Consider the following 25,970-nt stretch of genomic DNA (forward strand, 5'->3'; position numbering starts at 1 on the left):
TTACTTATCAAAGGCCTGAGCCAAAATAACATAATGTTAGTGGGAAAATTACTTTCATGAGCTTTGACAGCTTAGTGAGAAGGTCTAATAAACCCAGTGCTAGTTGAGAATGCTGGCAAAAGCAAGGTAGGAAACCTGACTGGCTTTCATCAATACAAGAACAGTTACACTGTTACAGGTTTCTGATCAGATGTGGAATTTGGCTAGGCTGTAATTCATGGAAAGCATCAGACTACACCAGATGCTTTCTTCTAAGGACACTAACTATGCAGAGAGATGCCAGCAGATCAGATCCTAGAGGGGAAATTATTGTACAGGAAGGAAAGTACTGGTAAAAGGAGATGTAATGATGTGACCAGAAGACATCAGAAGCAGCACATGGTTCTTTTTTCCATGGAATATGGGTGAAATCCTGAGGGAAATGCAGAGAAAAAAATGGCCCATTTCAACCATTGATGTTGTCATCTAAACCTCATTGTTCAGGTATGCCAATGAATTCTGTCTCTGAACCTGCTGTGAAAGTGTCTGTGAACCTTCAAGAGACAGTGTAGCCTGTCGTGTCCTTCTGCTGTGGGGTAGAAAGGGTCAGGAAATTATCAGTTTCTAAATGTATAATTTTTCTGTGTTATTTTTTTATTATATAAGGAAAGATCGAAGGCATTTACTTTGTGTATTTCCTGAAGTATGGTCATTGAGTCATGATCATGACTGCACAAAAAGCTAAGACGTGGATTTATAGTTTCTATATGTTAACTGCATGGCAGTCGCTAGCTCATAGTTCAGAGAAGACATGAAAGAAGGGGTAATTTGCCACACAGATATCTCATGGTGAAAGCAGACACTGGCAGCTATTCCAGAGCCAGTCTGAAAGGTTCCTGGAATGTGTGAAAGATAAACTTCCTGCATCATAAGTTTGGATCTGAGCTTACGTGGCGTGGGTCAGAGACAGTGCTGGTTGGCACAGTGAGCAGGAATGGTAGGGATTGCTTTGCTCCTAGGCTTTGGTTTTTTGGTTGTCAAACCCATCTGGCCTATGGCTGGCAGGGCATGTTACATTCATTTAACCAGGCTTTTCTGCATTTTGCCTTTCCCAGGAGCAATTGAGCGGTGCTCGTACATCAAGTACCACTACTCCTCAGCCACCATCCCCAAGAACCTTACCTACAACATCACCAAGACGATCCGCCAGGATGAGTGGCACGCCTTGCGTAAGTGTCTCTGCCTTTCTTCACCCTTCTCCTCGTGTGCAGGCGGGAGGTGCTCCCTGATAAATGAGAGCAGAGGCTTTGAGTGACGGCCTGCTCAGAGCCCTCATCTCACATACGGTTTGTCTCTGTAGCAGACTGATCGATTTGTTCTTAGGACCTACATCTCTGTTTCTGCTGCCGACTGGAAATTCTGCTGAGGCATGGGAATGTGGCAGTGGGGAAAAGGCATTTGTATGCAGAGATTAATATTGAGTTAAATACAAAAATGAATAACAAAATCAATGCCCTATTTTTTAATTCAGTGAAATGCTCTGTACGTGAGCATATTCTCATGCTGCTGCTGCTGCTGAGTTTCCTGCTTCCAGGAGAATTCATTGCTGGCTTTTATTGTAGACTGTGCCCTGCTGCCAGCAGCTCCTGTGTGAGTGTAATATCACTCTCCTTTGAAGATCTCAAAAGAGAATCGCTGCACCCTTTAAGGCACAGGGAAGGCGTTCAGCCCTCAGTGATAATTGTAGCCAGTGGTCACCAACTTGTAATGCTTGCTGAAGTGACAAGACCTGACAGGAATGGAATTGCCTTGGGATGTGTTGGCTGACCTTAAATCTTGTCTCTTTCTCATCTTGGAGAAGGAAAAGTGTTTTTGCTGATAAAATGCAAGAGGTAGAATTTCACAAGGAGGGATTTCACTGTGACTTCTCTTGTTACTACATAATCATGGGGACCAATGAATGTCCTGAGAGGCTCTGTTTTGGTGGAAGCAGTTAAATCTCCTTGGAGGTGGCAGGGGTTGAGGCAATACTGATTCTGCTTGAGAACCTTAAAAGGTGATTGTGAGCTTCTACTCTGTCAGTTTGAGAACTGTGCCCATGGTGTTCCCATGGCTTTCAGTATGTTTCACTTCTCCCTTGTGTAGCTCTTGCTTTGAGAGGGTCCTTTTAAGCTCTGACAGAGAAAGTGCAATATTATAATTTATTTCCTCTCAAGACCCTCCTTTTAGGGTCTTGCTAAATGCTTATTGTGTTTTTTTTAATGTCTTTGTGGATAAATACGTATTTCTATTGTGACATGACAGAGAAAAGGAATAACTGAAGTTATGCCTCTCAGCAGATTGTAAGAGGTTGGTCTTGCAAAATACTCTGCTATGCTAATTTGTCCCTGAAATCAGAAGATCAGAAAGTTGAGTTTGCTTCAGGTTTTCTCCTACCACCTGTCTTTTCAGCTGGTGCTAATTTTATGTTAACGTAAGATGTAACAATGTTCATCTATGGGAAATAAAAGAAGTGCATCCACCACCCAAGACATCTTCTGTTAGGGCTCATAGGGCAGCAGGAAGGGGCTTTGGTTTATACTTTTTTGTGTATGTGTAGTTTTGCCACTGTTGTAACAGTGCAACCATCTACTGGGAATCTCACTGTTCAAAAATTATTTCCTAAAATTAATCTTTATCTCAGCAATGGCTCATATACAGGGTTTCAACACTGGTCAATCTGACATTTCCAAGTCAACCTGGCCATTATTTTGCTCTGCATATTTTTCTGTTTCTTTTAGTGAATGTTGAGACAAGCAGCAAAAGAAGGGCCCAGGCCTGGCTATCTTCTTTCTCTTGACATGGATTATTTTAGCATGAGATAGGGGGAAAAAAAATAAAAAGTATTTCCTGAAGAAACATGGGGAGGAAAATGGCATCTTGGAGAACTTCAGAGGAACTGGAAAGGAGAAAGCAGAATATCTGGTCATCCTAGTTAAAAAAAAAAAGCCTTTTCCAGGCTGAAGCCACTGTTATCATTTGCTGTATTTGTATTTCAGTTGCGGTTATTTTCTTTTTCTGGTGTATGGACAGCCACCTGTGGTGCCTGAAAAGGAAATCTGTTGTTTTGCATGTTCAGTGGGTTGGGGATCAGAGGAGAGAGGGCTCTCCACCATAGACTGCAAACTACCTTTTTTTTGGACTGGTGGGCAGGACTGATGTTCCAGCAGTTTCTCTTGAATTGCAGGAGTGGGTGAGGGACAATTAATTTGAGGCTGAGGACCTTATGGCACCATTCAGCACAAAAAGCAGATACTCCTCTAGCTGTGCTGTTAGCTGTACTAGAAGAACCTGAGATAGCAGCTGGTCATAGAGGGATGGTTAGAGCTGACTTCACCATTTTTGATTTTATCTTCTTTTCATTCTGTTTGACATTTTCAAGATGGAACCTTTGCTTCAAATTGATTGCCTATGGCAGTATAAGCTGGGGAAATAGGACTTGTCTTCTCTGCAATCACTTCCTCTCAACTTTCTCTGGTTAAACAGGGATAGAGGGAAGGATGATTGTAGTATTTTCAGTTCTTGCCTGTCAGGAGATAAATGTTCATCTAATTAGACAAAGCAAGTCTCTATACGAGCTGAGAGAGGAAAAGAGAAGCAGAGGAAAGCTGAGTCCGACAACTTTGATTGCGAGTAACTGTCTTTAAGGAAGATGGCATTTACCTTGTCACACTTTGGCCCTGGCCTTGAGTGCAAAACCTGATCCATAGTTTTGTTTTCTGAAAAACGAGACCAGCATCATTGATGCTCTTAGAAATGAAGGTGCATTACTGCAGTAAAAAGCCAAGAAAATGTGAGCAGGTCTATATTTATTCACACATTTTTCCAAGTGTTTTATGCTGTTCCTGTAGGTTCACTTTCATTATGCTACAGATGTGTTCACAAAACCTAGGAATGTGCTCATGGCAGGGGTTTGAACTGTAGAATATGGTGCAGGTATTCAGAAGGGACAGAAGTGTTTTCAGGTGATAAAACAAACATTTCAACTTCAGGCTTGTGTTTTAAGGAAGCTGACAATAAAAGGGAGGCTATGTTGATGTTAATTCTTTAGTTTTCTTGTCCCAAAATCTTCAGAAAACCCTTATCTGGTATATTATAGCAAAGCAGGTGAAAGGCTGTGTTTGTAATGAAAATGGCAGTACCTTCAAGGCAACGAGGGGATGTGCTATATTCAGGTTAGCATCTTCCAGGAACCAACAGAGCTGTTCCTTAAAGCCACTGAGGGATACGGAACTCAAAGCCCAGGGAGTGTCCAGTCTGTGTTACACTTTGGGGAATAAAAAACATGTGTTGGGTTGATGCTGGTTTTTTTATTTTTTTATACCACCAGAAGGACTGTAGTAAGGTCATTTTGCTTTCATCCCTGGTTTGCTTTGTGTGGGTGTGTTTGTTTTGTTCTATTTTTTTAGTAGGCTATAGGCAACCCCTGCTCTATATTCATCTTATGCTGCACTCTGAGAATTAACTGTTTCATATAAAAGAGCCATCTTCCCTCCAAGGCAGATGAGGAAACTACTGTGGCTTTGAAATGCTGCAAACAAGCAAGTTGCTGATGTGTGTTCTTGAAGAGTGAGATTTGTTTTTCTCTCAGAGAACAAGTGCAATGACTCCCTCTTCCCTTTCTCTTGCCTTGGTAGCTGAAAATGGGACAATTGCTGCGTGGCACTTGGAGCCTTTGGCAGAGCTCCCAGTGGCTTGTGTTAGAGTGCATTAAAGTCTCTACATCAGAAGAGAGATAAAAAAATTCTTCCTAGTCCCCAAAAGCTCTTGTTTTGCTGATTCACAGAGCCTATTATGTGAGGTAGGTAGTTGGGTCTAGAAGCCTTTTATTTTTCCTTCCTCCCTATATGTCACAAACCTGATTTTGTACTTTGGATTTAAAGTACAAAGAAGAGGGAATTTGTCTGTTCTCCAGCTTACCATTGCCTCCTCAGCCTGTCTTCCATAGCAGCTGTGTTTTGTGTCCAGGAATCTGAAGAGTGCTGCATCTGGGCAGGAAGTGGCTGGAATTGCTATGGAAACTGATTTTTTCCTGCACAGCTTAGAAATTGTGTCACCAGACTGCTTTAGAGTGAACCAGTTCATAATCAGGTAGCTGGTTGTTCTTAAGTGTTTAAAATTTCCTGGGCTTTTTGAAGATACTCCTTGCCTGGCAATGTAGGATCTCCTTTGCCTGTCTACCACCCCCATGTTTCTACTGCAGGACCACAGGACATGGGCTCTGAATTTAAAGTATCAATGGAGACAGCTGTGTTGTCAGAACAACAATTATAAAGCTTTTTATTGGAGTGATAACATTCATTTGCACTCTGGAACTGCAGCACTCCTGTGTTTGTGGTGGTCTAAAAGCCATTTGCATAAAAAATGAATTCTAAAGTCAAAAGTAATAGCCTGGAACGTTCTGAGAAGAGCAAGTATTGGAGGAAATGAGTAATTTCTGCAGGGTGTACAGAGTGGTAATATTTTAATTCATACGGCATCTACCCTGAAACTGAGTGTATTTTATTGGTCTTAATGCTCTGAATTTTGCAGGATCCTACAAAGCACTCAAATACTTCCTTATAACCAGTAAAACTACTGAAAAATTATCCAGTAACAATTAACACTCATGAAAATGTCTGTACTTCAAATTTCTGCTATGTCTAGACTTCTAATTTCTACCGAATTCCCAAGCTTTCTCATTCCATGGAACATGAAGTTGATATTTGCACAGAAGCTCAATTGATAGCTTGACAATGCCTTGGTAACACCAGCAGGCTTATGCACTTGGCATCATCTGATATTATAAGCAGCAATAAATATTTAATTGTTGCATTTTTAATAAAGGCTGACCCCAGAATATTTTTCCTTTTTTTTTTTTTTTTATGGATACTAGTGAAAACACTGTTTGAAGTAAATAGGCAGCATCCCACTTTTCTTCGTCCTTTCTTTCTCTCCCTCCTGTGTGTCTGCAAGGAAATCCTGCTTCATTTTTAAGCTACCTGGGCCCCCAGATGGAAGTACACCCTGAAGTATGGCCCTGTCCTGCTGGTCAGTGCCATTTGGCTGACAGTATGATGTCATTCCTTAGTGCATTGGTTATGACAACAGACGGGGCAGCCATCCCAGAGGTTAGTCAGGCAGCAGGTGCTCACATGCCTGGAGGTCTCCTGTTGTTGGATCTTCATTGCATTTGCTGTTCCCACAGCTAATGACCAGGTGGTAGTGACAGACCTTCTCATTTCCCTCTCTCTCACTGCTTTAGGGTTTTCTTGATATCCTGCTATTTCAAGCTAAGATATAATTTTTTTTTTTTTTTGCATTGCAGTCTAAGACCTATTTTGAAATCTGTAAGGGATTTTATTGCCTTCTGCTAGGCTTCATCTTAGGATCTGCTAATATGCCTGTCACCTTAATACCTACATTAATGAATAACTTCCCCAGCTGCATACTACTTTTTATTTGCTTCTTAGTGGCAGAAGAGCAGGGGATGGAGTAAGGGAGGAGATCAGTAGACCTGACCTCAGTCCTGAGCTGACAGGGGTGCCTGAATAGCGAATATGGATAAGATTTAGGAAGGGAGAAAATGAGGACAAGGAAAAGGGTAAAACAGTGCTGGAGAGCTGGGAGAGGTAAGTGGAAGGATTACTAAGCATTGCAATCGGGAAAAAGGTTGGAATGGTGGATTGGAACAATTTTGGAGAGAAGGTGCAAAAATCGTCAAGCTCTGTTGTTTGTGTTGGAGTGAAGTGGGGAACAAACAGGAAAGTATAAGATCCTCTCCAAAGCCCTGTTCAAAGTGCACAAGTCAGAGGTCTTACTGTACATCTACTGCTAATGCAGCTGTGAAACACTGGCAGAGGGGATGTCTCATCCTGCTCCCCCAGCCAACAGGTTCTTCCCCAGCTCACATAAAGGGGCTCACAGTGAATCAGGATGGTCTTGTTCTGCTGATGACCCTCTTGCCACTCTTCTGAATCATTAAGAATCCCCACACTAGAATTTCTGGGTTTGCAGTTTGTTTTTTGCTTGAAGTTCACTTAAAATCAAATGAGCATTTTTAAGTTAGTTTTTTATTTTAGTTGCAACTACAAGTGTGTAAAGTTAGGAGATGACCCAGTTTGGGCTGCATACTTGGCCTTAATTTATCTCCTCTAAGTACACTCATTATTGAGTCTTTAATAACTGTAATCACATACTCTTCCTTGTTCCATACATTTGGGATATTTTGTTTTCATTCAGTCATGCCTCTGGTTTCTTTTTCATTGCTGAATGTGTGGTTGTTGGCCTTTTGAATTGCATATTACACAACTCCTGATCTTATGATGGAGTTAACCTCTTCATGGACTTGGTCACATTTCTAGTCATTGAATTGAAGAAGGACTTGTAAATACAAATATATTTAGTAGCCTCTTGTGGTTGACTATAATTTTCATTTTAGGCCTGGCAATCAAAGGTAACTTGTCTGGGTTTTTTGGATGTCCAGTTGGATATAAAGAAGGCTTGAGTTTTATGTAATTCCACAGCACAGCTCCCACTGACTTTCAGAGTAACTATAGAGTGCCACACTATGCAATTAAAATGGTCACCCAGCTCTCACTGAGTCAGAGTAAATGAGGAAAACACAGCTAGGGACCACCACTAAAGAAATTTCTTGGACTGACTTACCATCACTGAGGAGTTTTAGGGTAAGTGAAGAGGAAAATGTTTGTGTGAGAGGGAGGAGGAGGTGTGGCCAACTGACTGATCTCTGCTCCGATTGCTCTTTGCTGAGGAGTTTCACCTTTCACACTGACCCTTTCAGAGGGTCCCATTCTTGTATTTCCTAGCTTTGGCATGCTTGGGTTGGTAACCTTCATGTTGCTAGGTTTTGGGTTTTTTGGTTTTGTTTTGTCTGTTACATTTGTAAGTGCAGGCACTTAGATTCACTGTGGCTTAGGTAATTGTCTCACACGGTTATACGGGAAAAAAGAAGACATTTTTATCTTCATTGTTGAAGAGAGTCTTAAGATATTTACAGAGCTGTTCTGAGTGCAGGAAAATTGAGAGCGAACCCCCTCCAGTTCCACTAGTGATTTTCTGCAAAGAAGTATTAGAGACAAAAATGCCTGTTGCAGTGTGGAGATGTTGACAGGTAAAACATACCATTGTTAATAATTTCCAGTCATTCAGCCAGTCAAAATATAGCTTTATTAATATGCATACAGAGCTCTCTGTTTCCCTTCTTTCCCTCTTGAGAGACACAGAGGGGGAGAGATGGGCGTTCTTCTGTCTCTTGGCTAATCAAGAATGATGCCTTGTGCATTCTTAGGGTGAAAGAAGAGGAAAGAACAAACAGGAGGCTCTAATGCGTCTCATCCATCTGACTTCTATAATTTTTGATTTATATACCAATTTAATGCCTGGTTTATGATGATTTATGTCCCAGTTTATTTATACCCCGGCCTGATGCCCCACCCCACAATGTTAGTGAGACGAAATCCCAGCAGTTAAATATTTCAAGATGATTACGTGCCACATACAGAGTTACTAATGAGGAGTTAAGTGCTTCCTTACTTCAGTGCAGAAAGATAGACATAAGTAGAACATTTTGGAAATGAGCTTAGTGTGATTTGTCCACAAAGCCATACACCATCCATGGAAACATCATAGCAGCCAGCATGAGAGAAAGAGCAAGAAATCTTGAATCAAGCAACCTGGTTCTGGCCTGACAGAAGCTGCAGGCTGAAACATGAAGGTGAGCCTTGTATGTCAATAGCTACTAGGCAGTGGTTGCCATTTTAATTACTGTTTTTCAGTGATGCTCTTTGGATACCGAATTACAGAATAAACCTCATCCTTATGTACAATCAGGACATTCTCCTGCTTTGAAAAAATAAAAAATGTGCTGATATGTTAAGGTGCAGAAACCACAATGCAGCTTTACCTCCTCGGATTTTTAGTGTGAACTGGGTCATTGTCATTTTGGCCATGTTGTCAGAGCTGAATGTAGTTCTGGTCCATGAAGACTGGATGAAGCTGAAGGATTTTTCTAGGGGCCCATCCCAAGACTCCTTAATTGGCTGGGTGAATCACAGTTTAGCTGTTCAATTATTCCCTACCCACCTCCAGGAGCTGATTGCACAGTTGGTGGGGGAATAAGAAATCAGGAATATAAATCAACTGCAAGTATCTCCTGTGGGAATTCAGAGTTCAGTCTCGCAAATCTCATCTGGCTGCTCTGGATGTAGGTTATACTTAATGGAGCTTGAGCCTGCATGTCCCTCTGCATCACTGGCATTATGACAGCTAATTTGAATCTGTCTGCCACTGGTGTGTGCAATTGATCAATATCTCTTTCATAAATACAATTTCTCCCTCATCGGTGCCTTCATCAGCTTTGTCTTTTCTGGCTTGCCCTTTGCATCCTTGTGTATTTTGTAGGTTTTTTTCCCCCCTCAAACTTGATTCTCACCTAGATATTCTCAGAGAAGAAAATCAATGGAAGAATATCAGTTGCTCACCTAAGAGGGGCTTCTTTGCCATATATAATTAAGTTTATAAATAATTCAGTAGGGTCCCTGTCTTTTCTTTCCTCCCATAAGATTGGGTTTATTAAAATTTTATGGGAGAGGACATGGAGGTGGCTGAATTACTGGCTTAATCTGATACAATCTTCAGCAATGCATTAGTTCAGTACCAGCTGCTCTTTACTCATCAGGAGGCACACACTAAATCAGTCTTCCTTCTAGAATCCATTCTGCAGCATGTTATAATCATGTATTTGAGTATGATGTAATGCCATTCCTTGTAATTTGCTGTTATGCCTGATGGTGTTGCCAAGGGAAGAAAAGTGTTAAACTGCCAAGGTGAGGCTTTATCTTTTTTCTTCCACAGAGGGATTCAGTAGAGGCATGAAGCCATATAGAGAAAGATCCTACTCAGAAGGGAGCTGGGGTCTAAGAGTTCGGTTTGGTTTATATTCATACTGAAATAATAATTCTACTGAAACAAGAACAGATATTCTAATATGAAAATGGTGTGAAATCAGCATCTGAGTGATACTGAAGAGTGTGACAGCTACAGCTGGTCTGAAGTTGCACAGATGAATGTGACCATAACAGAACCCAAATTTGACTAGCCTAGTTCGTTAAAGAGTAAATAACTCCCTGGGTAGGACAATGATAGGTTTGATTTGAACTCAAACAGGGGACCCCAGCCAATCCCATTCAATTCTGAATGCAGACATGGAACTGGCCAGAGAGCTGCGTGGTGTTAAGGCCCCAACCACACAGGTGCTCAAACGTGGCAATTTTGAACCCCCTATAAAAGCAGGTGTCCATCAATAAATGTTGGCTGCTGTCACATGATCAGTTGTGTTCAGTTGTGTGTCTGTCTCCAAAGCTGCGACAAATGCAAAAAGTGGTGAACCCTGACGTGGTACAACAGCTACTCTGGGTAGAGTGGGGGGACAGAGGGTGGCATGAAGAGCTTGCCTTGCAGTGAGTACAGCTGCCTGGAAAAGGAGCAGTGTGAAGAACCACTTAAGTCTGGACCCCTTTGTAAATATTCCTGTAAATAGAAGAACACCACCATAAAATTTGGGAGGATGGATTTCAGTGGAAGAACAGCCAGTTATGAAGGTATGGACTCTCCTTTTATGGGAATGGAGAACAGAATATGAAAAGCAGGCTTTCTTAGCCTTGCTGACATGGACTAAGAACCAAGAGTTGGACACAATTGAAGAAGCTGTGATATAAAAACTATATAAAAACATGAGTGCAGACTGGGTGATTTTCATGGAAAGAATAATAAAGTACTGGAATGGTCTGCCCAGGGAGGTGGTGGAGTCATAATCCCTGGATGTGTTTAAAAGAAGACTGCATGTGTCACTTGGTTCCATGGTCTAGTAGTGGTGTTAGGGCATGGGTTAGACTCAATGATCTTGGAGGCCTCTTCCAACCTAGTAATTCTGTTGTTGAATTCATAATCAAAGCAGCCACCACAGACAATGAAGCCGCCATAAAAGTTATAAAGCCCTGGAGGCTCATTCTGGGCTTGTTGAGGCAGGTAAAAACTAAGACATGCAATGAGGATGAGGCACTGAGCGCGTGGGAGAAGTGGATGGACTGCACAACTCTGCTAAGTGGCAGCTGCACTGCTGCACTGAACAGGGGCCCTGCAGCTGCACCATGCCCTGGTGTGCTGGCTGAGACACCTGCAGCTGCACCCAGCAGCACCAGACCATGCTCTATCAGATGAGTGCGGCATGGCCGTGCCGCAGCTTTGCACGGTTCCCGGGCCAATACCCATGTGCAGTTAGCCGTGCCGAACTGTGCCGTGTTCTTTGCCACCATGGATGCACTTGGATCACCTCTGCCCCAGGATGATTGGATTGGCTCTGAGACTGTGTCTACGGTCCAGCCTCTGCCTGGTGTGCCACCGTGACTTGTGGGTGGACACCGGAGACGTGTCGTTATGGATTCCTGGAACTCAAGCCACCCTCATACCTGGAAGTGTCAATGGGACACAGGACCCCAGAAGCGCAACGCTGTGCACGCTGCTGCCACCATGGCCAGAGCTGGGACCCACAGAGATGTATACTGATAAGGGACTCGAGAGACACCCACAGAGGGAACCTGAGCCATCGCCTTTTTGCCAAACGCTGCCAGCACCTGTGCCCCATCCGGTCAGCATCTGGCAACAGGTAAAGTGAGCGGCAGTTGCAAGCAGGGTTTTTGGGGAAGCAGACAAACTTGACGTGCCTGTAGCAGGTGGTGGGAGCCTGGGGACAAGATAGTTGAGGTATACCCAGTGCTGAGATGCAGCAGAACCATGCCTGATAAATATACACCCTTCCAGTGGCTGGTTCTTTCCAAACTATGCCAGCTCTTTGCAAAACATGGACTGGGGTCTCCTGCAGTTTCCAACATGCTGTGATTTTTAACTGTAGAAGAAGTAACACACTTTGATGTTAAGCATCTTGCAAAATCGATGTATACCCCTGTTCAATATATGATTTTTGAGTCCACGTGGTAACGCAGTGTAGAGCAGCAAGAATTATAAAACCTGAGAGTTTCACAGCAAGACCTACCTTTTGGGACAGGGGTTTCTCAGCTCCTAGGACTACTACAGGTGGGAGACCCACAACTTCAAGCAAGGGTGCATCCATTGGTGCTGGCACAAGTAAAAGACTTGGGGATGCAGGCATTGTTCAAAGTTGCAAACATAGCTAACTTGACCCGGAGATATTAAAATCTTAAACAAGGAGTTAAAAGAGCCATACCTGCAATTTAGAGAAAGACTGCAGGATACAATGGAAAAACAAATTGTAAATATTTAGGCCAGAAATCAATTAATTTTACAATTGGCAAGGGACAATGTTAATGAAGATTGCAGAAGAATCATAGGACTGTTGCCAAATGAAAATCCATCTTTATATGACATGATAAATGCCTGTGCTAAAGCTGGATCTGAATCCCAGAGTTTGTCTTTGTTAGCAGATTCTATTGCAGCTGCTGTAAGACTGCCACCCCATTGCTACAGATGTGGACAATAAGGCCACATGAAAGCAAACTCTATCCGCAAGTCCATTCCATTGGGATTCCATTTCAAGGACAGAGGGTTATAAATGTGAACTGCAACCAATGTGGGAGATCCGGGCACGTAACCAGACTATTCAAATCCAAATTCCATATTAATGGACAACTTCTTAAGGACCAGAGAAACAGGAGACTGAGAGCGAGAGGGAGACGTGCGATGATACGAGCATCTTCCTGCCTTCCTGTGCAAGCTTGTGTGACCAGCTCACAGGAAGGTCAAGAGGATCAGCTGGAATGGGTGTTTCCATCTCAATCCCAACAACTATAAGCACATCAAAGGTACATTAGGTCCCTCTTGAGGCCGAGGGGTCCATAGGGAAAGGGCTGCGTGCACTGCTGATTAGAAGATCCAATGCCACACTACAAGATATTTTTGTACACCCGGGTATTATAGACTCTGATTTTAAAGGACAAATACATACCACAGTATCAACTCCTACTCCACCCCTGACTATCCCTGCTAAAACCCAAATTGCTCACTCCTTTTAAGTCTTCTGTCCCCAGAAATTATTCTAAGATGTGAGGAGATGGAGGCTTCAGACCAAGAGGAGAGCCCCAGGTGTACTGGACTCAGGTTGTAGGCAATGAAAGACCTAATATGGTTTGTACCATCAAGATCAATGGGAAAGGCCCTTGCAGGTAGAGGTCAGTGGAATGATCGACACAGGGGAAGATGTTACCATCACTTCTGCCAACATTTGACCTCCATCATGGCCTTCCACACCTGGGGGATCTCCTGTTGCTGCTTGAGTAACAAACCTGTGTTGGTCAAAAATTCTGAGTGTCAGACAGCTACGATTCAGCTATACATCACCGCTGCACCACTTAACCTGTGGGGGAGGGATGTTCTGTCTGCCTGGAGAGTCCAGGTGAGGATAGATTTTTAATGGGGCCACTGTATTAAAGGGTGTAAAGCATTCCCCGTTACCTCTAAAATGGCTCACTACACAACCTGTGTGGGTTCCACAGTGGTCCCTTGAGAAAGAGGAACTGGATGCCCTGAAATCCCTGGTACAAGAGCAACTAGCTCAAGGGCACATAGAACCTTCAATGAGCCCCTGGAATACTCTGGTATTTGTCATAAAAAAGAAATCTGGTAAATGGAGGTTGCTCCATGACTTACGAAAAAGCAATGCTATCATAGAAAGCATGGGCGCTTGGCAATCTGGTATGCCATCTGCTACCATGATTGTGATTGTGGACTTAAAAGATTGGTTTTTTTGCTATTCCATTACACCTTGAAGATACCCCAAAGATTGCTATTACTGTGCCATCCATTAATAATGCTGCACCAGTCAAGTGTCATCAGTGGAAAGTTTTGCGGCGGGGCATGAAAAACAGCCCCACAATTTGTCAGTGATACGTTGCATAGGCACTGTTATCATTAAGAGAACAATTCCCCGGGATGTACTGTTACCACTACATGGATGGGTACCTTGATAGCAACCCCAACCAAAAAAGACTTTTCAGATTTGGCCAAACCTGATGCAAGCATTAAAAACATTTGGGCTGCAGGTAGCCCCAGAAAAGGTGCAGCAGCCGCCACCATGGAAATACCTAGGACTCAAAATAATGGATCCGACCATAGAGCTACAAGCAATGCAACTTTCAACCAAAATTCAAGCTTTAAATGATGCACAAAAACTTTTGGGTATCATAAACTGGGTTAGACCCTATCTTGGATGGACCAGCCCACAATTCAACATCCTTAAAGTTGATCCTGAGCTAACCTGTTGCAGAAAATTAACCCCAGAGGCAAAAACTGCTCTTGAAAAAGCAGAGTAAGCTATAATGAATAGACAAATCCACTGGTTACGCCTAGAGGTGTGCATTACTGTATTTATTTTCATTGTTGATTTTCACCCTACTGGTATTATTGAGCAGTGGGATACTCACTGGTCCAAGCTTTGCACATTCTAGAGTGGATGTTCCTACCCCACCAACCTAAAAAGATGGCACCTAATGTCTTCCAGTTGATTTCACAATTTTTCATCAAATGCCATCAGAGATGTTTACAATTAAATGTTAGAGATCCTTCCAAATTTAATTTACCTGCATCACAAGAACAATTGGAATTGTTGAACAAGCCAATAGCACGGCTTTACAAAGCACCTCGAAAAATTTCTCAGGAGAAATTACTCATCATCTACCAAGCCATAAATCAATGCAGTTGGGTGGGTCTATTGCACTGTCTCTAAAACCACCGAATAGTCGCACACCCCTACAAGGTTTTACAGTATTCACTGATGGTTCTGGGTAAATGGGAAAAGCCATTGTAACGTGAAAAGAGGAAGGTGGATGGCAAATATTAGAAGGTTATGAGAATGGATCACCTCAGTTGGTGGAGCTACGTGCTGTAGCTATGGCCTTCAACGTTTTCCCCATATTCCTTTCAATGTTGTGACTGACTCTGCCTATGTTGCTGATATTACACAGAGATTAGACCAAGATCTTTTAAGAGAAATTGACAGTGTACCACTACTTCCTGAAAACCTTTTGGCATACCATTCAGGCCAGAACTTGCCCTTATTGCATCTTACACATCAGAAGTCATACAAATTTACCAGGTTTCATTGCAGAGGGCAACACTCGAGCAGATTGGCTAGCTAGGCCTGCTTGGACAGCACCACTGCCAGATATGCTTGCACAAGTAAAGGCATCACACACTTTTTTCCATCAAGGTATTCGCGCCCTATAGTGACAATCCCTGCTCTCAAACACAGAGGTTTGTAATATAGTTAACATCTGTCCTGACTGCCAAGGCCACACTGCACCACCAGATTTACCAGACAGGCGTAAATCCTGTGTGCCTTACAAAGCTGGCAAACTGATGTCACATATATCCCTGAATTTGGCTGTTTAAAGTATGTGCATGTTTCAATCAATACCTTTTCATCAGCTTTTTGGGCTTCAGTACACACAGGAGAAAAGAGCTGGGATACCATTGCACATTGGCAATCAGCTTTTGCTGCTTTAGGTATTCCCCATACCATTAAAATAGACAATGGCCCTGCATATACCTCAGAAAATACTAGACGAGTCCTACAGCTCTGAGGTGTATTCCCCACTCACAGACAGGACAGGCCATTGTGGAATGTGCAGATGGCTCCTTAAAACATGTTCTTGATAAACAGAAAGGGGGAATGTCTGGTGAGACCCCCATAGAGTAGAGTGACTAAAGCTATATCTACCCTAAACCATTTATCAGTATTTAAAAATTCCCAGAATCCAGTCATTTTAAATCACTTTTTGTCATTATAATCATCCAGTGATGCCCAGTCACCCAAAACCCAAGGTAATGGTGTGAGACACATTATCACCAATAAAAGGGAAGGTCCTTGGGCTTCTATTACTTGGGGTTGTGGGTATGCTTTTATCTCCACGGGTACCAGTCCATGATGGGTACCTGCCAGATGTATGCGCTGCTCTACATTCTGCTCAGGACTACAAACAACACGTTCCTGATGGCCCTCAGCAGACATCATGGAGCAGTGAATGAAAAATTGTGCATCTACTGTGTGGAAATCTAGGACTCTGGAAGTGACAACTTATTTGAGGATTTTATTTATTTAATGATATGATGATTTAAGGATTTGAATCACAAACCCAAACTAAGAAAAATTTTTTCTGTTAGTTAGTTTTTCTGATGGTTCTAAAGTTGAATGGTTTCTTGCTTGTAGTGTTCAGTTGTAATTTGTAGCTTCTAAGCAGCTAGCCTGCGGCATACTAGCCTGAAGGATCGTATTGCTGGTGATCTCTTCTGACAACTCCTGCATGTACATGTTACAGCACCAGTGATACACAGGGTACATCACTGGCTGGGCAGGGGGCTAGGCTTGTCGAGTTCAGTGGAAAGCCTTTTCAAACTAGGCTCATCATGGATATCATCATGTTGTTGTTGTCGTCCTGTCTGCAAAGGGCCCTTGCAGGGGGGTAACAACACTTTGCGTTTTTTAAGCAGAAAATTTGGCCTGAAGCTGCACAGATAAATTTAACCATAACAGAACCCCAACCGACTAGCCTAGTTCTTTAAAGAGTACAAGTAAATAACTCCTCAGGTAAGACAATGATGGGTTGGATTCCAACTCAAAGAGGGGACTCCATTCAGTCCTGAATGCAGACATGGGACTGGCAGTGAGCTGGGTGGTGTTGAGACCCCAACCACACAAGTGTTCAAGTGTGGGAATTTTGAACCCCCTATAAAAGGGGATGTCCATCAATAAACATTGGCTGTTGCATGATCTTCAGTGTGTTCAGTCATGTGCCTATCTCCAAAACTGTGACAAATGTAATAGAAGAGATGTCAGGGAGAGAAAAGGCTCCTTGAGGTCTGGGACTTTCTGGCATTTCAATGGAAATGGACAGATGCCACAATTAAACTTTTCTGTTACTGCTGCTGCTGATGGTGTTTAATGCACCTTCCATCCTAACATCTTGAAACACTTAGGAAATTATTTTCACTCAGTATCCTTTGGACTTAAACAGAGTGCCAAAGGAAGAATACAACCCAAGTACACACATTTCACAGAAAGAGTTACAGAGAAGTGAATTGACTTGCTTAAATGTCATGTGCAGAATGAGGGAGAGCCAGAAATGAAACTCAGGTCTTTGGACTCCCATTGCTGTAAGTGCTAGACAATTCTGTGACTGTAGTGCCAGGGATTATGCAGCCTATCTCCTGGAAAAACCTTGCAAAACCAAATATCAAGAATACTTTTTTCTAAAGATGTTAAAAAAAATTCAAGTTTTCAAATGAAAGTTCACTGGCCAAAACCAGAATCCAAATGCATATATATATATATATATATATATATATATATTTGCCTAGAAAAATAGCAAAACCACCTTCAAAGGTCACTAGTGGATTAGCTGTAACAAAGTGGGGGTTCCTCAGAACCTGCTAAAACCTAGGTCTTTGGAATTATGAAGGTGAGGAACAAGGATCAAAGGTTGCCCTTTACAGCATGAGTAGGTGCTGTGGTTTTTCTGCCATGTGTAAGTTGCACTCTACACCAGTGTCCTTGCTGATTTTACTGCAACTGATACAGCACAAATAACATACTGGTACTTGGTTTTACCTGAAAGTAATCTTAACCATCATTTCATTTGAAAAATAATCAAATTAGTACATTTTGAGAAATAATAATTATCAGTCTTATTACAGAGACATAAGATCTGAAAGAAATGCACACTGAAAGGATAACTGTAGGCATATGATGTAAAAATGGCCTTCCTGATAGGGCCTGGGCAGAGCCTGTTATGTGTGGCAAATCCTGTTTGGCGGGTAGATTGGCCACAGCCAGCTCTGCTCCTTGTCCCAGAATGGCATGGGTCAGGAAATGATTAATTGACAAGGATTGTCCTGACCATGATTACTGGCTGTGAACCATCTGCTGCTGGAGGGTGCATTAGAGCTACCTGTGATACTAGAGAGTTACCTAAACCTGGGCTGAACTGGTCTTCAGCTTGTTTCAGGAATATCTTCATCCCTCATGGAACCCAGTGTACCAGGACCTATGTGTTATTTCTGCTGTATTTCTTTGGTGTTTAGGCCTCTACATGAAAGCAGGGTTTTTATTCAGTAAATAAGCCTTGGCTCTGACACTTAGCCCTTTGCTGGGGTACCACTCTGTACTGAGTTTATCTGATGAAGTAGTAAAGTCCATGGTGTCATCACTGCCACAGAGGACCAAATATTTCATGTAGAAGGAATTGAGAATGAAAGGCTTTTGTAACAAGGAACCAGGCAGAGAAATGCAAGAAAACCTCCCTTGACATAGCAAAAGGATTAGTATTTCAGAGTGTCCACCCTGTTTTCCAGGAGGAATCAGTAGTTCTCTGAAAAGCTGATTTGACAGCTCTGCTAGGTAAAGTTTTTTGACAAGACAAAGGATTGCACAGGCAGAAGCACTTTGAAAATCTGTGTGATGCATGGATGGATTAGATCATTTGATGTATTTCTTTGGCTGCTAGTTCATAGGATTCCCTGATTAACAGTTCTGGCATTGGCTTTCAATGGGAACCAATCCTCTATTCAAATAAGAGCAGAGTTCCAGAGGTAAATGAATCCCCACGTTTTGGCAGTCAGATGACAAGTGCAAGATAAGGATATTTGTGGGTTTTTATCACAACTAGGGGAGTCTCAGTATTTTACAAGCCAGAGAAGACAAGCCATTTGTCACTGGCTTGTTGGATTAGTGATGAGTGTTTTGCTGTCCTTTCCTCATAGAGCAGATGAGTTGATCTGTTACTGTACCATAGCAGTACTTAGAGAAGGCACAGTAAATATTGTTGTAGGGCTAAGACCTGATAAGAAGGTCTAGGAGGCTCCTAAACCTGCAGTCTGCAGGTTTAAACTGCACCTAAACTGGTAGAGTCCTCAGAAGATGCGTTAGCTGAGAGAGGGACCATGGAGAGCCAATCCTCAGGCAGGGATGGCCTGTAGGAATTGCAAGCCTGTCTATGAAGCTGGCAGAAGGAACATCACTCAAGGAGGACATGGATAGTATGCTCATGCAGCCCCAAGTTATCTGCAGGGGGCTCTGGTCCACACAGCATTCTCATTTTGGTGGGATTGAGGTGAGCTAGATTGGGACAGAAAGCCATCTGTTTTGACAGCTGCCTTCATTTTGATGTTGATAGAAAGGGAAAAACATCTGGTGGTGGCTGTTTAGTGGTATGGTTGGCAGTTGGAGGGATACTGCTGCTTTCCAAATCTTTTATTCCTGTGCTGTAGGCATGAGCAAAGAAAACATTCCCTGGTGTAGGAGCAGGAATCTTACAGCCTTGGGGAGTGGTGAGTGCAGAGAGAAACTCTTAGTATGCCTGGGAGCCTCTGTGTGGTTTTTGGTTTATTTTTCCAAGAGCTGAGAATGCAATTGGATGAGCTTTTAGTGGTGCCTTTAAGAATAAGAATAAGGGAGCTAAGGTGATGTGTGTAAATGCCTGGGGAGAAGCTAAAAGAGAAAACAGAGCATAATGGAAAAGCTGCTGAGGGAAATAAAAATGTGATGCCTAGATGCTCTTCTGTGTATAACAAGAACTTCTCTCTTCTGTTTATTATTCAGTGATGTGGATGCATTAGATTTATGTGAAAATCAAATAAATTCCTGACATTGCTGGCAGTGCTGAGACAATAACCAGAAGCTGTTGCCTCTGTCACTTTCCTTTTGCAGCGAAGTCTGATGGTGAATGAGACTGGCATGAGTTTGCCATTGCTCACTCATTACTTTTTGAAATTTACTTCTGTTTGTGTTTGTGTGTGTCAAGCTCTTGGCACAACTCTGATAAGCAGCAGAAAGAGCCTTTCCACAGATCAATAGAGATCAATCTCTTTATTTCAACTGAAAGGCAAAACAAAACCAGATATTAAAAGTGTGTTTTTACTTTTTCTTAACACCTGCCAGCTGATAGCTAGCAGGCAGCTCCCAAAACCAAATACTAAGGCACACAGAAGAGAGCTCTTGCCTGCACATCATTTATACTGACCCCATTAGTGGGATGGGGTCTATTTGTACAGACCTGAGGATTACACAACAGGTAAATGTGCCTTGAGGCATGAGTGTGGAAAATTCAAACTATTTGGCTAGATTTGTTATTTCATTATTGACCAGTTAAAGTGTGGCTGCAATACCACAGAACTTGTATATCTGAGGCCACATCATCCAGGGCAGAGCTGCAGGTGATGAGAAAATGGGGATGTACATGGATTAGTTAATACCTATGGGGTTCTTTGGTACCAGATCCCATGCAGTTGTCCAGTAATACAGCACATCTTGTTCCCTGACTTACAGAGAGGGCTGGGAGATGGGATGATGAGTTCGTTTGGGTGTCATAAGAACGTTCAATCAGCCATGTGGGATGTTGTCACACCAGTGCATTTACCCCAACAAGGTATGGTTTGAGGGCAGTGTCAGTGGGCAGTGTGTGAGATTCACTGCACTTGTTTCCTGACCGAGTGCTGTGTAATGAAAATCTTGTCCACTGTTGCATTTAAGTATCAAAACAGAGGTCTTGGTGAAATATTTTTAAAATGTCTGTCAGTACATAGAATGGTCAAGAAAATAGTTGTTTCTGTAGTTGTTAAAATTAAAATTAAAAATTAAAAAACGTTATGTAGACACTGCTGTATATACCCATCTTATACCCACCTGAATGTGAATTCAGGGGTGGATCTGCAGTAAATGGCACAGGATAGTAAGTAGTGTAAATGAAATATTTCTGCTAGTAAATATCAATAGCTGACAATTGAATCTTTGTGGGGTTTTTTTATGAAGGAGCGGAAAACAGATATTTCGGTTGTCCTGAATTCACTGTGTTTTGTTTCTAAAAGTAACTGAGATGTGTTTGGACATGGCTGCTCTGGTGGGCCTCTGGTGTGAATGAACGGGCAGAAGGAACAGAACATTGGCTCCTGCAACGAGTTGAGTTTTCTCTTTATTTGGGGGTGTGTGGGGGGGAGGCTGAAATGATGTATTGCTCATGAAAGCAAGAGACCTGAGAGCACCAGCTAAACCCAGGCGTTCTGCAGGCAATTACTGGGCATGTTTCCCAGTTACAGCCACGCCGCTGTGCTTAATCACCGTGTACAAACTGTTGCTCCAGCAAGAGCTGCTTGTTGGTGCAGAGCTCTCTCTTGACTTTAGACAGCTTTGCTGCTGTGTCTCGAGCCTTCTCCTGCAGCATTGCCCTGCCATTCCCAAAATGCAGCACTCTGGCAGCTGAAGCCATGCACTTTGGCTCCCAGGGCTGTGCTCAGGTCAGAATATGTCTTGCTTCAGTGCCGTGCTTTGCTGGAAGAGTTCTACTCATGGCCCTTTTCTTCAGGTTTTCAGCTTTGGCCATCTACTGGTTTGGTGGCAGAGTCTGTGTGATGCATTCATATGCTTCTCATCTTAGAGCTGTCTAGAAGAAATTTGGACCCTAATGCAAACATGTTGTAACTGGGCATGACAGAAATGGTCCCAATAACTTGTTGCACCAGTAGATTTTACTAGTGAGCAAGAGCTTTGTGGAGGAGGCCTTATTCAATTTTCAAGAGGGAGAAATGGAGTTAGTATAGGGTCAGTGATTATGGCTTTCTGTGAGCTGAAGGTGCAGCTGCAGTGATGCAGGGGGACCTTGGGCCTTTCTCCAGCCCCTGGGATGGGAAGGCTGAAGTTTGAGGGCTGGCTGCATCCGCATACTCCCCTTTCCCTGATGGTGCCTCTGTGTGGGTCATTTTGAGGGTTTTACCAAAAGCCAAAAGCCTGTGCCAGGGAGATGTACTGCTGCTGAGAGGAGAACAGAAGAGCTGCAGAAAGGGAAGGTCTGAAAGCTTCTAGAGCAACATCGCATAGAAACCAAAAGAGGTGGATATTTGTCACTGTAGCATGAAGTGAGACAAAATCCCAGCACCTCAGGCAAACAATAACATGACTTGAGTTGACAGAGCCGCTCTCCTGTGAAGCTTTATCCATAGTGGCTGTCCTGTTCTGCTAAAGCTGCTCTGAGGCTGCTCAGAAATTATTGCCTCTTCTTCCTGTTTAGGGAAATGACAAGGGGGTGGGCTGTGGAAAAGGTGCCAGCAAGCATAGAAGGGAAGAGAAAATAGAGAAAATTTGATGTTGAATATATTCATCACCATCTATTTTAGGGTCAGTTACTGTCTTTTTTCTGTGTTAAATGAGGTGCTATTTTTAGATTTCCAAATCCATACATGGAAATTATTCTCAAGTGTTCCAGCTTTCATCCTGTATTAAAAAAACCCAGTCTTATCTTGATGGTGCATTTACTGCATTAATTCTAAGTGATTTCTTTTATCCTTTTTTCTTCCTGTTTAAAAAAAATTATCCTTGCTTGCTCCACTACCTTGGCTAACATTACTGGAAATGCAGCAAGAGAGAGCTATTTAACGCTCTCACTTGTTGCTTTAGTGTTTTGTTGGAGTTATGGGGGAAGTGCTGGTGGGTTAAGAAGTGGCTTAGCCAGCAGCCCACCCACTTCCTTGTGATTTTTCTTCAAAGAAGAATCTGACAGGAAAGTTGTTCTGTTGCAGATTTGCTGAGTTCAAAGCGAGTGCCCTACAGATACAACTTTGTGATTAATCCTCAGAACTGGCACATAAAGCTTATGCTATGCCACTGCTACTAATGTTAATGGGAGTCAGGCAGCTTACTCACAGTGCACTGCTTTAAAGAGTAATAATTTACCCAGAAAATCCTGAGGCAAGAGAAGCGATAGTCATTTATTAATTCTTTTGTAAATCCTTTTGTCTGTGGCAGTGGCATTGCTTTCCATCCATTTCGAAGTCATTACATTTTGGTGAGCCCTGGGCCTTGAAGAGGGAAGAGAACAGGATGTTATTTTTCCCATGTCCTTGAGGTCTTCAGTGCTATGAGTTGGTGCATATACTAGAATTCCAGACTGTATTTACAAAGACACCAAAATCTCATAAACATATTTTATACCCTCTGCTGCACATGCAGAATTAATAGCTGTAGAGAGGAATATGACCTTTAGGCAGCCACTGAAAAGCAGAGAAAGCTGTGCATCTCAGCTTTGATAGGAAGCAATTCTGTCTGAGCATAGCTGTGACATCAGTGAGGTAGTTACTTATAAAAGCATGGGCTTTTTCAGAGGGAAATGAATTAGGGTACCTGATTTTGAGGTATCTGACATTAAATATGCTTGAAAGGGCCTGATGGCCAATGGAATGTGCTCAGCACACTTCAGAAGACTGAGTAAGATTGTCAGCATCTGGCTGTGGTTATGGGCAGCATTACCTCCTAGTATAGGCTGTTATCCAGCAAAGGTGTCTCTTTGGCAGATTTGGCTGGTTTTGTTATTGCTGTGCTAGTTAGGTCTGAGATTTCTAGTGAAGATGTTGCTTTCTCAGTGGAGGAATGTATTTTGGCTGGGAACCAACTCATGGAGAAAAGGCTGTGTGCAAAATTGCACCATAGTACTGGATATATACTGGATATTTTTTGCTATGTATGGAAAGCTTCCTCCACACATACAGTGAATACTTGTGCTCCAAAAGCAAGAGAACTAAAACTCTGAAATAAATTACCATACTGTGTTGATATCTAAAAGCAATTGAGGTACTTGGGATCCCAAATGACCCTGAAAGCTACAAATGAATCTTGAAAAATTCATGTTTTGTTCCCAGAGCAGATGAACCAGCACAAGTCGTGACGGATGCAAACTTTCTGGACTATTCTGGTGGTGGAACTAGCTTTGGGAGGCTTGTGGGAAATGGCAGCATAAGTCAAAGGACCTCCTAAATGCTAAGTTTGCCTTGAGATGAGTAGTCATTATTACAGCTACATCCGTATACTGTATTGCAAGACCTTGAGCCCTTCAGGAATGCTATTTGAAACAATGATCTTGCAGCATGAGCCTGAGTATCAGTCTGGGAGAGTGGGTCATTCATTAGTTAGAATTCCCTTTCCCTCCCACCTTTCAAAAAATATTTTGAGGTTTTTCTTCACCTTTCCTGCTTTTTCCCCCCTGCATCCTTCCCAAATGCATGAATATTTTATTCTTTCTAACTTTAAATTATTGAGATATGCATATCCCTGTTCTTTCTCTATGTACCTGTGGGATCGCTCCCCAGCTGATCTTTTTGCCTGATTTAGATTTTTTTTTGTAGCAATGAGGCTGGTGCCAGGTGCCTCTACATGAGAGAATTTTTAGTTATGTGCACAATGGTATGTCAGATTGAGGGTTCATTTCCTTGCCTTTGCCTGTGGTGACTGTAAACAGGTAGAGAAGAGACTGAGATTCCTTTGATCTGAGGGAGATGAGAGGTGGCAAAGATGACTTCTCAGTGAGCTGAATGGACAAAGAGATCAACATAATTCTCAGTACAAACCATTTAAACTACCAGATGGAGCTGGGCAGACAATGTTCAACCAGAAACATGTAGACCTTTCTGTATTTTCTTGTTGGAATGTCTCACAGGGGGATATGGGGGACAGCCTGAAATAAAGCACCCAGCTCCAGGTTCCTCAGCACAGGAAGAACCCATTGGGGTGAGTCCAGAGGGACGCAGAGATGATTAAAGAGATGGAACACATTATCTGTGAAGACAGGCTGAGATAGCTGGGGTTGTTCAGCCCAGAGAGGAGAAGGTTTTGGAGAGACCTTTGGGAGTCTTTCATACTTAAAGGGGGCTTGTAAGGAAGGTGACATCCTTTTCAGCAGGTCCTGTTGTGGTGGCACAAGGGATAATGGTTTAAACAAGAAGAGTGTCAGTTTAGAGTAGCTATAGATGTAAGGAAGATTTTTACAGTGAGGGTGGTAAAACACTGGCACAGATTTGCCCAGAGATGTGGTGATGCCTCATCCCTGGAAACTTTCAAGGCTGGGTTAGACAGGGCTCTGAGCAGCCTGATATAATGGAAGGGGGATTGGATTAGATGGTCTTCAAAGACAGTTTCAGCCTTCCAGCCCAAACTGTTCTATGATTCTAAGAATCTGCAGTATTGTGGTGGCCCTTAGTGTGGCTTATGGGGAGATTGGGAGCACTATTTGGTGACAGCAGTCGCTGCTGGAGTGTGTGGCTGCTACTCCAGGGAGCATTAGCCTGGTATTAGCTCTTAGCCAGTGTAGGAGGACTCACTACTTCCTATTGGGCCATGCAATATTGCCCCTTTTCCCTATTCCCCATTTTCAGTCCTGAAACAGCCTTTTTCAGATCACCAAGATTACTAGCAGAGGCCTGTTTCAAACCGAGTAATACAAAGCTCCAGTTTAGCTACAAATGTAACATGACTGTACTGCAGGCAAAGTCTTGTTTATTCAGGCAACATTTTGCCTGAATATTTACTGAAAACTGAATATTATATTATTTGCAATATTTACTGGCTTGAGTTTGCACATATATTTTATGTGCCCAGCAAAATGTTTAACTGTGTCATCATCGAGTCACACCATTGTACAAAAATGTTACTCTTGAGGTTTTGAGAGCGTGTTAGAGAAATATGGGATAATCCAGAATTTTTAGGAAAAGATGACTGCTTATTTTCAGAACTCCCTGTAGACCAAACATAGGAAAAACAGCTTGCCTCTCACAAGAAGACTGAGGACTGTAATTGCACAAAATAGCATATATTTCCAATGAGCTGAATTTTCAAATTTATACATTTACAAAGAAATCATACTCTTCTCTTGTCCCTTCTTCAAGCTCTAGTGTGAACTGGCACTGTTTGGTTTTTTCTATTATTGACTTCTAATCCATAGCAATTAAAGAAACAAACAAATTCCTCTATAACTCCTTAATAGGATTTAGAAGTTACCATGCAAAAGTTACAGCAGCCAGACTCTAAAATCCTTCCCTTAAAAAGTCATTGTGGATGCTTCCTATAAGAAACAATATAGTTATTAAATTCTCATACTGCTTCCTGA

At 42.5% G+C, this 25,970-nt stretch overlaps 1 protein-coding gene across 1 annotated transcript in view; it reads left to right on the forward strand.

The window, feature by feature from the left end:
• The window catches only part of TMEM178B (transmembrane protein 178B), a 212,490-nt gene that overhangs the window by 54,675 nt on the left and 131,845 nt on the right, over positions 1 to 25,970 (forward strand). The window contains exon 2 of the mRNA XM_005527922.3: positions 1,095 to 1,208. Coding sequence (XP_005527979.1) covers positions 1,095 to 1,208 — 114 coding nt within the window. The remainder of the gene's footprint in view (positions 1 to 1,094; positions 1,209 to 25,970) is intronic.

Source organism: Pseudopodoces humilis, chromosome 5, assembly GCF_049639895.1.
Source record: "Pseudopodoces humilis isolate 2021_Gansu_Grassland_sample_001 chromosome 5, ASM4963989v1, whole genome shotgun sequence".
Lineage (NCBI taxonomy): Eukaryota > Metazoa > Chordata > Aves > Passeriformes > Paridae > Pseudopodoces > Pseudopodoces humilis.